Below are 12,350 nucleotides of genomic sequence, written 5' to 3' on the forward strand. Positions count from 1 at the left end.
GTAGAAATCCAGAGGGGGGGATAATTTCAAAAGTTGTATTAATGAATCAAAGTTTTATTTATAATGGTTAGCTAGCAGGTGCTCTTTCAGGTAGCTAGCTAGATCCAGTAGGTTAGACTTTTGTTTTTAAACTTGCGTCATCTACTGTCGGGACTCAGGAGTGGGTATTAATTTACTTTAACCGCTTTGAGCAGAAAATGTAATAATACTCTTTAAATACAAACAACAAAATTAATTTACAAATGTGAAGGACACAAGATGTGTATTAATATCAATTTTGAAAAATCCATCATATTCAGGGGTTAAAGCAAAAACAATCAATTCGACTGAAAACATTTTCTAGTCAGCCCATATATTCCTGGGCCGAGAACATCATGCCACCTTAGTAACCTCATTTGCTTATTGTAACAAGTCCACTTTAACCAAATCTGACAGTTTCATTGACAATTGCTGTATCTCTCCCACCTTCCAGCTTCAGAGCCTTTGCACCATCAAGGACAGCCCTCTCCATAATCTTCTTCACTTTCCACATCCATAACATCACCTGGTTAACTTTCATATTTGCAGCATCAAGCAAGTTCTTCCTTCGCACTTTTGCCAAACTGGTCCACAGTCCAGGGAAAAAGGGAAGATGGTATAAGATAAAAAAGAGTAGGAGAAATGATAACAGAAAGGAGAAACAGGAGAGAGGATAACTTAATAACAAGATTAAGGTTTGGCCACACAGAACTTAGTGATAGATTATTTATAATAAATAAACATGATACAGGAAGATGTCAACATTGTGAAGAAAAGGAAATAATATAACATGTTATATAAGAATGTGGAAATATGAAAGAGAAATTAAACAGCAGGTTGCTCATGTGCGAGCCACCAGAATCGACAGAGACTCCTGGATAGGAGCCGAAACGTTTTCAGAAAGCACTGAATAAAAGGCCGGTTGCCTCCGATTTAACCCTGCTTGCTGCTGTGCTTGAAACTAACCAAATAACTTCCAGGGAATAGTACGTAAAGGGAAAGTTCTGTTGCAAATTTTACAAATCAGGTAACGTTTTGTAAAATGCTGGTTCAAAAGTTCTGAAGGTATGATTTTAGGAAATACCTTTCAGAAAAACTATAGCGTAGCATTAATTTCTTGAACATCCAGGGAACACACACTGTGTTGAAACTTATCCTTGGGGAATGTTCCCTGAAGGCTAGTGTTATGGAAATATATGATTAGTTGTTATATTAATCAGCCATTTTTTATGAAAAACAATAAGAGTTACCTTTTAATAACTTGAGGTTTACAGAAGGTGTTTTTTTTTTTTTTTTTTTTTTTTTTTTTTTTTTTTTTTTTGCTGACCCACTTGAAAACAGTAGATCTGTTCAAGCAGAGGCCAGGCACGAAGTCAGGATGTTTTATGGTTCCTAATGTCATCTTGGTTAAACTCCTAAAACCAGACCTGAACTATAAATTACGGTTGTTTTTGTAGCTAGCAGGCAAGAACAGATTTCTTTTGTTTGGGGAAGATGGGCGCCTGAAGACTGTGCAGGGTTCCCTCTCCCTTGACATTCCTAAGGGGGTGGTCAGTCTATTAAAGATATGTCCGGGTAGTGTTAAGCAGACAAGCGCTTACAAGCACCATGGAATGGGATGTTGGGTAAATATACAGAATGAGGTGTTGTGAAGCTTGTAAGTGTTTGTCTCCCTTGGGATTCCAATGGTAATATATATGCATATTTAAAATGTTTGTCTCTGATAATTTGTTTCTCCTTTTCTACCAAATCTTCAAACCGGGTGAGACGGGCCGTGGTGAATGGAACAGAAACGGACCCAAATCTTAACACTAGAAAAGCATTAGCATTCAGACAATGTCTTCTAAGTATTAACTGAAGGTAATACTTAGAAGTAAAAAGATTCTTTATTCTTAAAGCTTACTTTAAAAAGCTTTGGGAAGAGTCTTTGGTTGATTTTGATAAAGTGTAACCTTTCTCGAGATATACAAACTTCCAGAAAGGCAAGATATAAGACTTCCTGTTCAAATGATTCAAGAAACTCACATGAAACAGTTTTGTTAATCCATACTTTATTAATGAATAATAAAATCATTTTTGCATTTCTCATCCAGAGAATATAATGTGCACTTCAATAAATTAATTTCAAAGAAATAACAACGTTAACATTATCGAGCTTTAAGGCCAGCTGTGTCAAAAATTACTGCTCAAGCAGTAGAGAAATTAAGTATTTTTGGCCACTGAAGTCATAAAGTCTCAGGCTTAAAGTCACATGACTTAATTAAACTGGATGTCCAGTTCAAAATGAGCAGCTGGACTTTAGTACAATCTGATATATCAGGTTGTAGGCGATGAGTGAAACGAAAAGAAATTCTATGAGCAAAAAAGGCACCCTTAAGCAATTTACAGATTGCAAATATTAGCATGTTTCATGGGAAGTATAGACTCTTTAATTCCTCAGCTATCTGTGAGTTGATTGGCCGATGAAGTTTTTCATATGCAGTCAACCTATTAACACAATAAATCTGTTCCAGTATCATGCAGGCATGGACATACCATATCACGTTGTCAAGCCTCATAGCATTCTTCATGAAACGGTACCGTTTGTGATGAAACTGTATTTCAGAACAAGTCCCATATGGGTTAAGGAATATTTAAGAAAATCACACAAATGTTAACTGTTACTATTTTTCTGAAAATAATACTTGCTCTAAGTTTCAGTGTTAAGTAACTTAGCTATCCACTTTCTAAACAGGGGCTAAAGCAGAGGAAATCACAATGTCAATAAGGGAAGTCATTGAGGGTAAAATATATTTTAAGACAAGTGTGAATCCGTCAAAATAATTCTAAATGGAAATCAAACACAGAAGACTATAAAAATTCTGAAATACTTTTAGGATAATAAAAAAAAAAACATTTGCAGACATAAAATGGAGACAAAATAAAAACGTTCAATTAAGACAAACATTTTTTGAAAGCTGGCCTGTGAACCTTAATCCGCTTAGCCAATTTCACAATACCCTAATGTTTACATGTTGCTTTTAGAGTTAATCTTGAAGGACTGCAGCTGATTTTTTTTTTAAATGCACTAACCTTAAAATTTTGAAGTTAGATAGCTCTCTACAACTTTAATGTGCAATATAAAACAAATCAGGATACCCAAATAAAGCAAAACATGCATACAAAATCCAAATCTACGCATTCTGCCCAGTAACATCTCACCCTCACTTATCGTTGTTCAAACTTGGGTGTTTAATCAGCGCAGCAGTTTTTAATTCTCCCTTCTGCAGAAAAATAAAGCATAAAACTTCCATTGAAGTGTTGTACATATTGTGTTGATAAGGTAAGTGGAGTTGAACTGTCAGTACAAGTATACACTGCCAAATTACTATTAATTAAAATCAAATAAGGTTCAAGATGGAATATTTTTATGCATGTTTCACGTAATGGCTTGGAGAAAAGGTCTTACCATGCAGAAATACATCCAAGTGAACTGTAACGGCATTTCTGACTTTGACATCAGTTTTAGTTTCACGCATGCAGCATCTCATGCACGATTGAGGAGGTCCGCTTGGATAATTTTTGCTAAATCAGCATTCAAATCATTGCCATTTAATCCACATGACAACTGTGGAAAAATCAGGGGGAGGGGATTAAACCTTTAAAGCAGCGGCATGTAACTTTTAACCACTACGGGGGGCTTGACCTGTAACTTTCATGTTTAGCGCCTCTCAAGGCCAATGGCACCACTGCACTGTGGCAAAATTAAAGGGTCTCCTTCCGTGTTTGGAATCTGGTAGCTGACCAGTTTGGGCCACCACATTGACATGTTGACAAGTCATGAAGGGACTTGTAAAGACAAGGCCATATTCACCCCTAGATGAAATCCTACATCAGAGAACCAAAAATATGTCTGGTCAGTTAAGTGTCATATCTGTTTTGTTTTGTTTTAAACCTAGAAAGGGTCACATGAGCTAGACCGGCACTCTAGGTCACACGACCCGTTCATTGATGATCATGGATCTGACCCTCAGAAGTTACATGGGCGAGCATCTATATGCGCCAAATGCTGTACATTGACCTGTAATACTATTTAATGTATCTTAAATTAAGCTAATGCTTGGGGGTCAAAAATTACATGGTGCTGCTTTAAGAAGTTGAAGACTTTACAAAATATTTTCTATTATGTAGTTAACTCATCTGTGGTCTGAACAGAACCAATGAGTTTGTCACTTTTTATTTATTCATCACTATTTGTTGTTTCCCCTCCTGCACCTTTAATAAAAACTGTCAAGGAAGTGATATATGTATGTATATAAGTAAGAGATTTAACATTAAAGGAAAACACACACTAAACAGAAAATTGCTTGTCTTATCTTGCAGGTAAGATCAAATACAAGCATTTATAAAGGTCAAAAAATAGGTGCAAATCTCAGGTGTGGTTCTAGTTGGCTCCTCCTGCAGTATTTGGTGTTTGTGATAAATGTGTATACTTGAACCTGTTTGTCCTAGTTTTATAATGTAAATATGCTTAAGCAGACCTGTGATTTTCATGGGCTTGTTTGTTAAATGTTTCTGAGATCGTTAGGACCCTCTTGAGGTCAGACTGATTCATAGGAAAGTTAAAGATTAACTTTGAAACGAAAGAGAACTCTCAATTGTCCACATGAAGAGCCAGATAGTCTGATTTATATAATCTACATTCTGATTCTATTCAAATAGATGAAAAATAAACATTTAGGTTTTCTTTCATCAACTCAAAAAAGCAGCTTTTGTCAAAATCAACATCCTGTTTTGGTAGTTTATGACACTGAGCATAAAAGTCTGGAGAGTTACATTTTTGCCCTGAAGGGTTCCTATTTCTTATTTACAGTGCCTTGCATAAATATTCACGACCCTTGAACTCTTTCACATTTTGCCACCTAACAACCTCCAACGTCACTGTATTTCATTGGGAATTCATGCGATAGATGTTATAGATGTAAAAAAAAAAACTCCAAAGTGGGTAACCCACAGCACACCAGCATGCTTGACTTGTGAATGGCAAGAAACAAAATAATATAAATGAACTGACTTAGTCAATGTCTGGAATTAAATCCAACTAAGAGACATAACTGTTCATGTTAAAAAAAGAACCTCCAATGTTGCTAAATTCAGTCAAAACATGCGGTAAGAGATACAACGGAATGGCTAATATCACACCTTTTCAGACTTTTATTTGGAACAAAACAAATGTAAACTATCTTCAACTTTCTCTCGTGATATCTTTCACATAAACCCTGGTAAATTACATTAAACCTTGTTATTTTATTGTAAGAAAAGGTGAAAAAGTTCAAGGAGTATCAATACATTTTGCAAGGTACTGTACATGCAGTTTTCATATTTTGTGTAACATGAACATGGCCGCTTGCATTCACACTACTTGGACGTTCATCTACTCTACTGGAAGCAGAAATGTAGGTGCCGGATGAAAGTGTGTGTGTTTGACATAATCTGTATGCAAACGGGCATGGTCACATGACACAAAATAGAAAACACTGGTTGTACATGTATAAAGTGTAAAATTCAGAGCATCTGCATGGTGCCCTATATAAATATTTAAAAAAGTGGCATTGGCCACAATTTGTGTACATACAGTTTGCAGTTTGAGTTTTTATTCTGCAGCCGGTGTGCTTACACCAGCTGTAAGTGTGAGGATTGACTGAGGAACTCTGAGTTTCCCTGCGAGTGAGGTCCATCCTCCTCCTCAGTCTGTAAAATGTCAGATTGGCTGCTGTCCGGCCCCTGGGACAGGAAGCTGTAGTGGTCTGCTGATGGCTTCAGCTTGCGCTCACTGATGAAGAGGTCTGTTCCGTCCCAGTTAGTGAGGTCACTGTGGCCGTTACCGCGCTCGCTGTCGTTGCTGCTGCTGCTGTTGTTGAGTGCGGAGGAGAGACCAGGGGCACGATTGGTTAAAGGCTGGTTGATGTTATGCACAGAGAGGGATTTCCCTAGACTACCTGCCCAGTCCGTAGGCCTCCTCTCTGGGTTAGATGAGAGCAGCTGCCAGGGGTTGACCTCGAGGCTCAAATGCCTTCTCCAGACCCCTTCAGATTTCAAGCCGGACTTCTTCCGCAGCTGCACCTTCCCCGGTGCGAACCCTGCCTCGTTGAACCCATCAGGATTAACATCGGCACTGCATCCTACAACAACAGAGGGGCCCAGTCTCTGCTGGTCTTCTTCCGCTTCATCTGTCATATCATCTGAGAGTGGGTCAGCGGGGCATCGGAGGTGTGAGGGGTGCACCACAGGAGGAAGCTGGAGAGTGAAACTCCCGGCTGTTGACGGCGGAGCGGGCAGATCAGGAAAGTGGGATTTTTTGGAAGGGGTGGTGAGGGTTGGGTAAGGGCTGTCTGGGGGTAGCAGAGGCGAAGGGGAGAGCGAGGCGGTGGAGGGGGGGTAGGATGGAGGCGCCGAGTCTGGAGGGCCATCGTCGTCAGCCGGTGCCAGAATGAGCCTCAGTCCTCTCGGGTTGGCACTATGAGAGCGGTGTATCCCGCCGCCACTGTTGTCTCCTCGGACTCTAACAGGATCCCCCCTTTGGGGGGAGGATGGGTAGTCTAAGTTGTGGTGTTGGTGATTTTCCAGCTCAAAGAGGGGCAGAGAGGAGAGGGAAAGTCCTGAAGGACCTTTTTGCAGAACTTGGCGGTAAACATCAAGCAAAGAATCCAACTTTGTTTCAATGGAGGACACCTTGGTGCAAGAGAAAACCATTAGGTTATTCAGCGAACAGGAAACCTTAAAAAATTTTTTAACATTAGTCATTCAAATGCCTCCATGTCATAACACAACTAATCTCAGTCTATTGACAAGTTTCTCATGAATGACAGCTATTACAGTAAATGAGAAGCAGGTTAATTCAGTTGAGCGCATACCTTTTAGATTATATCCACGGGTTTACATCCGCCCTTTGCCATGTGACCCAAAATTGTCACAGTGAAAGTATTCGCAGATTTTCTTTATCAGATCTGAGATCTAATCTGAGTTGCAGTTTACTAAAAAAAAAAAGGACGCTCTATTGAAAGAGCTTCATGTCAAATCGTAAATTTTTGGGGTTTTCCATTTTCTTGGTTCCACAACGTTTTTTTTTTTTTATTCCATTCTCAATAATAAGGATGGGATGTGGGTCACTCTTGCTTTATTTGGCCAAATTTAATGAATAAGAATGCCCAAGTCTGCTTTTGCATAAATCACGAAATGTGTGTGGTCATGGTTTCTAAAGACAATTACTTTATGTTGTAATGAAAATGTTTCGTTTCAACAATATTTTTTTCAGCATCTTTTGTGAAAAGCCTTGCAACAGTTCTTAAACAAAAGTATTCCAGTTGCATCAGCGGCTTGCACTGGGAATTTTTTAATGGTGGCCATGGGCCATTGAATGTTGATATTCTTTGCATAAACACACCTGTCTCTCTACTTTACACACTCGTCCCAGCATGCTCATGCCCTCCATTGTGTCTCCATCGTGGTGCAGTTTGTCCCTCGGTTTCTTATCCACGGGAATCTGTCCTTTTCCCAGAATCTGATCCACCCTAAGACACACACGCACATAAACACACATTGAAGGATGAGGATGATGCTGTAGTTTAAGGAAACCCCAATTTCAGATTATCTATATTTTCCAGTTATATTCTAAAACCTTAGGATTTTGAGAATAAAGCAAAACACAAGCCAGTCGTGACTTGAAAGAATTGCACACATCTCACAATTTGCCAGACAATCACAGCACAGAATCCACAGTGCCCTGCAAACATCACATCCCTCGAACGTTTTGCATTTTATTTTGCATATTATGACGGCGCAACAGAAAGTAATGGTTAAGTGTAAAACCATTCTTAGTTTTAGTGTTTGTTTTCAAATACAAACCAAAACAATGAGGGATGCATTATGTATTTAACCCAATTTACACTGACGCCGCTAGATAAAATATAGTATTACAGCTGCCTTATAGCCGCCATCTGTGTGTGAATGAATCTCAGTCTAAATGCATTCGTTCTGTGAAGACACCAGAGGTAAAACCACACATCTCCCCAAACAGGCCATCAACAATGTAAAACATGGTGGTGGCAGCATCATATGGGATGCTTTTTGTGTTCCTCAGCAAGAAGCTTTTCAGATAATAAGGAAAGAAAGATGGAGCTTAATGCAGGACAATCTTGGAAGAGAGCCCGGCGAAGGCTTGACACTTATATGGAGGTTGACCCTCCAGCGGGACAGCAACCCTAATGATGCCGCCAGAGCAACACAGAACAGCTGGATCAAAGCGAACTAATATAACGCCGCAGTCAAACTCAAGACCTATAGCCAAAACTTTTGAAACCCATGTATCATTCCCTTCCAATTCACAATTCTGAGCTACTTTGTGTTGTTCTTCCACACATAACCACATTAAAATACATTGAATTTTATGCTGCAATGAAACAATTGTTAAAAGGGGTGAAAAGTTCTACAAGGCACTGTATTTCAATACATTGTGCACCCATCAAAAATTCATTTCAATCTAAACCTAGTAAAAACGAGAGAAGAAAATTTATATCCACACGTTTTAAAAAAAAATCACAATAACAAGGCCGCATTCCATCTGCCAGAAAACAAAGCCATGTCTTTTTTATGCACACGGGTTTTAATGTTGCGGTTATTTCATTAGTCCGGTCATCGTGCACAATGATTTGTTAAAACCCCAAAACTCAGTTTTGTCACACCAATGAAATGGATTGCAAAAACCCAACTGCAAATGCAAAATGCTTTGAAAATGCAAAAAACAAACATTGTAGTGAAATATGCAGGTAATATACTGTCTATGAGATCCAGGCCTCAATCAGAAGAGATATTATGTGTTTTATGCATGTTTTTAGATATGAGATTTTGCTTCTTAATTATTATTTATTTTAGATCTAGGGTGAAAACTAAATCTCAATTTAATTTAATAAGAAGGAATATGGCTGGGTTATTGCAGCATCTGGCAGTAAAAAAAAAAAGGGGGGGGGGTGAAGTGGGCCTTAAATTAATTGGATTCCTCTCTTAAATTATTATTATATTTAAAAAATTTCAAACAAAACCAAAGCATAAATTTAGCATGTGATCTTCACATTCTGTCCCACAGAGATAAAAACTAGATGATATCAAACAAAAATCAGATGTCATGTTAAAACTTTTACCTGGTCAAAATTTCACCAAAAACAGTTATTTGTGTACACTGTATAAAAATGCAAAAGCTTTTACTCATTGTCTGACATCAAATCGACTAAACCTCTTTTGTTTCAGGTTACTTAGGATTACAGAAATTGTTTTTGATTAAGGCCAGAATAATGAGAGGTTCCTTTTGGAGACTTTTTTTTAGGCGGGTCCGAGGTATCGAACCTTAAAATAGATCCACAAATATGTCTTAAATTAACTCGAATGTGGTGGATTAACCAGTTAGGTCTAATCAATCTGTCTCATTGTGGTATCTGGCACACAGAAATAACCCAAGACAACAAAAGTCTATTCTGGTTTAACATCACATGAGAAAAACTGGTTATGTGTCTTTCTATGCAGCGTATGTAAATATCTGTCATCAACTGTATCTGTTGTATTCCAGTATCTTTCCAGAGTAAGATAAACATTTTTTAGCTGTACTGATATCCTTGAAGGTATTTTATGGCATATGATTTTTCATAAAAAGAACAACAAAGAGAAAGGTGAAGCGTAAATGACCAACTTTGTCTGTTTGTTCAAGCTGAGAAACTGTTTTATGATTCAACATTTCTAATGAGCTTCGGGATAGGCTGTGCATAATTAACCCAACAGAGCTGGCAAGCCAGAACGGATTGGGGGCGTGCCTCTTCTCGGGCTTTTACGGGAAAGCGTGAACACGGTTTTCCTGAGCACAAAACTGCCTTTTTCACAAGAAGGCTAAACGAAACCGAAACTGCAAACACCGGTGCACAAAATAGAGACAAGTAGTGGGCGGGGCAATAATTATCTATCTATCTATCTATCTATCTATCTATCTATCTATCTATCTATCTATCTATCTATCTATCTATCTATCTATCTATCTATCTATCTATCTATCTATCTATCTATCTATCTATCTATCTATCTATCTATCTATCTATCTATCTATCTATCTATCTATCTATCTATCTATCTATCTATCTATCTATCTATCTATCTATCTATCTATCTATCTATCTATCTACCTACAACAGGTCCTGCATTCCTACCATGATGTCAACATGTTTCATGACTCCAAGGCTGTGAACATACTGTGTTATTTCTCAGGAGTATTACTTGATGCTCATTCAGCAATTACAACATGAGCAGACTGCAGGCGTCATCAGCAGCTGGAACTAACCTCCACGTGTCGCCCCCTGGTGGAGTCACAGCTTAGCTTGAAACCAAAACAGGCTATTTCACTAGCAAACAAAGTCTTACAGGAGCAAGAATGTAGGCTTGAGTTCAAGTCATCCTAATGTAGCTCAATTATGAAAAATGATAATAACTGGCATTTTATTAATCAGGGTTCATTGTTTATTATAACTCACAGTCCGACACTTATCTGTTGGTGTTTCTTTAATGTAGAGACAAAAAAACAAAAACAAAAAAAAACTAAATAGTTTACCATTTTACCTTGTTCTGTCTGACCACAAAGAATAGGCAATATAGACCTAGAATTTTATCATGACGTTTTTGTCTATTTAATGCACTGACAAATAGTCTTTTTGGCAATAAAAGGCAGGGATTACTTATTATTGGGCCATTCGTATGCAAAGTAATTCAAAGTGCTTTAGATGAAATTACAAAGTTAGACCTACAAACAGTCAGAGCCCCACAAAAACAAAGACTGCTCAGCTGTCACACAAATTATACCCCTGGCAGATTTAGATTTAATATTATTCCATTAAACCAAAAGGCTGTGAGGAAATGAGGCAGACACTTGCCAAGAGACATTAAAACAGTCTAAAAGGAGTACTATTAAAAATAAAACACTGTTTTTATTTACATTACAAATAGAACTTCAAACTATTTATACATTACTCAATAATTAATGATTTTTATAACTGCTGACCAGCTTCTTGCATGTCCCTGCAGGTATTTTAACAATTTATCTATGGCGATGAGCACCAAGTGTTTGAGGTTGGAAGACCTCCTTGCCATCACCCTAATCTGGAGTTTCCATCACAGATTCTTCCATCAGTTTAAAGTCAGGACTCTGCTACTCCAAGACTATATTAGGTCTATATTCCTTCCAGTCAAAAGAAACATGTTAGTCAAATTAAAATATTACTTTAAACCTAAATCTGCCAGGGGTATGAATAATCTGTGGCTCAACTGTACATTCAGTTGTGCAACTGTAGTACTAAATAGTCCATCACCAATGCATTCAATTGTATTTTGAAATGTGAACTAAGCAATTGCTGCTCTCATCCAATTAGCAGTGGCAGAAGTAGAAATCCCCATTGTCCCTACAGTCTTGGGATTACAAATGATCATTTAGAGTTTGTTGCTATTATCACAGGATGACAAATTTGTTTTATGATATCTGTCTTCTCTCTATCGCTGCCGTCAGATAAGATAAGAGCAGTCATGTTTGGTTTTACTTAGACTGCAGCTGTAAAATTTAAATGTCCTAAAGACCTGTATTAGTGTTATTCTTTCTAGATGAAAGAGAGAGAATAAAATCAACAAACATGAGTACAATGCCTTGCCAAACCTGGGTCAACCTGCACTGGTATCCATAGACAATTTGTCACATGTAACATATGATATCCTGAGAGAATTTATAAGAAGTGATTAAATAGTGTAAGTATAGCGGTGCTCAGAACAAACCAGATTGAATTAGTAGATTAGTGTTGTTTGACCCAGGCTATGCCCAGCCATGTTAAGAGGGGAGCCGTTGTGGGAAAGATCAGGGCCGGGTAAATCTAACCCAGATGCTGACTGATTCCTCCGGGTCTGGCTGTAATATGAATGCAGAGAGGGAGAAGAAAACGTCTTGAGACGGCCTCTTAATGGCCTTGGAGGGGGTCCCACTACTGTATCTAGTCTGGGAGAAAGAAAAGACACTTAACGTGCACATAGATAAACAGAGACACTCTGGTTAGGTGAGATTTCTGAGAAAAGAGTTCTTTCTTTGATGAAGCGATCGGCAGCTGAAAAAAAAAAGCCTTTTCTGTTCTACCACAGCAGGCTAAATGGGAGACGTTTGTAAAATTCTACAAAGAAGTGTGTGCTTTGGTCAGATTACACTAAAATAACACTGTAAAAATAAACACCTTTAAAGAAAGAATCAGAATATTTCAGAATTCAAATCTAAACCCATGGTGTGG

The 12,350-nt window shown here is 38.1% G+C and overlaps 1 protein-coding gene across 11 annotated transcripts in view; it reads right to left on the reverse strand.

Moving 5' to 3' along the window:
- Nucleotides 1–2,052: 2,052 nt before the first annotated feature.
- Nucleotides 2,053–12,350, reverse strand: part of kcnq5a (potassium voltage-gated channel, KQT-like subfamily, member 5a) — a 147,152-nt gene continuing 136,854 nt past the window's right edge. For 7 of the 11 annotated variants that reach the window (XM_036126614.1, XM_036126612.1, XM_036126613.1 and 4 more), the window contains 3 exons: nucleotides 11,951–12,067; nucleotides 7,442–7,568; nucleotides 2,053–6,729 (listed from right to left, as the gene is read on the reverse strand). In XM_036126614.1, coding sequence (XP_035982507.1) covers nucleotides 5,671–6,729; nucleotides 7,442–7,568; nucleotides 11,951–12,067 — 1,303 coding nt within the window. In that variant the 3' untranslated portion in view covers nucleotides 2,053–5,670. The remainder of the gene's footprint in view (nucleotides 6,730–7,441; nucleotides 7,569–11,950; nucleotides 12,068–12,350) is intronic. The other 4 variants (XM_036126620.1, XM_036126618.1, XM_036126619.1 and 1 more) reach the window with 1 other exon arrangement.

The sequence above is a fragment of the Fundulus heteroclitus genome, chromosome 22 (assembly GCF_011125445.2).
Source record: "Fundulus heteroclitus isolate FHET01 chromosome 22, MU-UCD_Fhet_4.1, whole genome shotgun sequence".
NCBI classification, from domain to species: Eukaryota; Metazoa; Chordata; class Actinopteri; order Cyprinodontiformes; family Fundulidae; genus Fundulus; species Fundulus heteroclitus.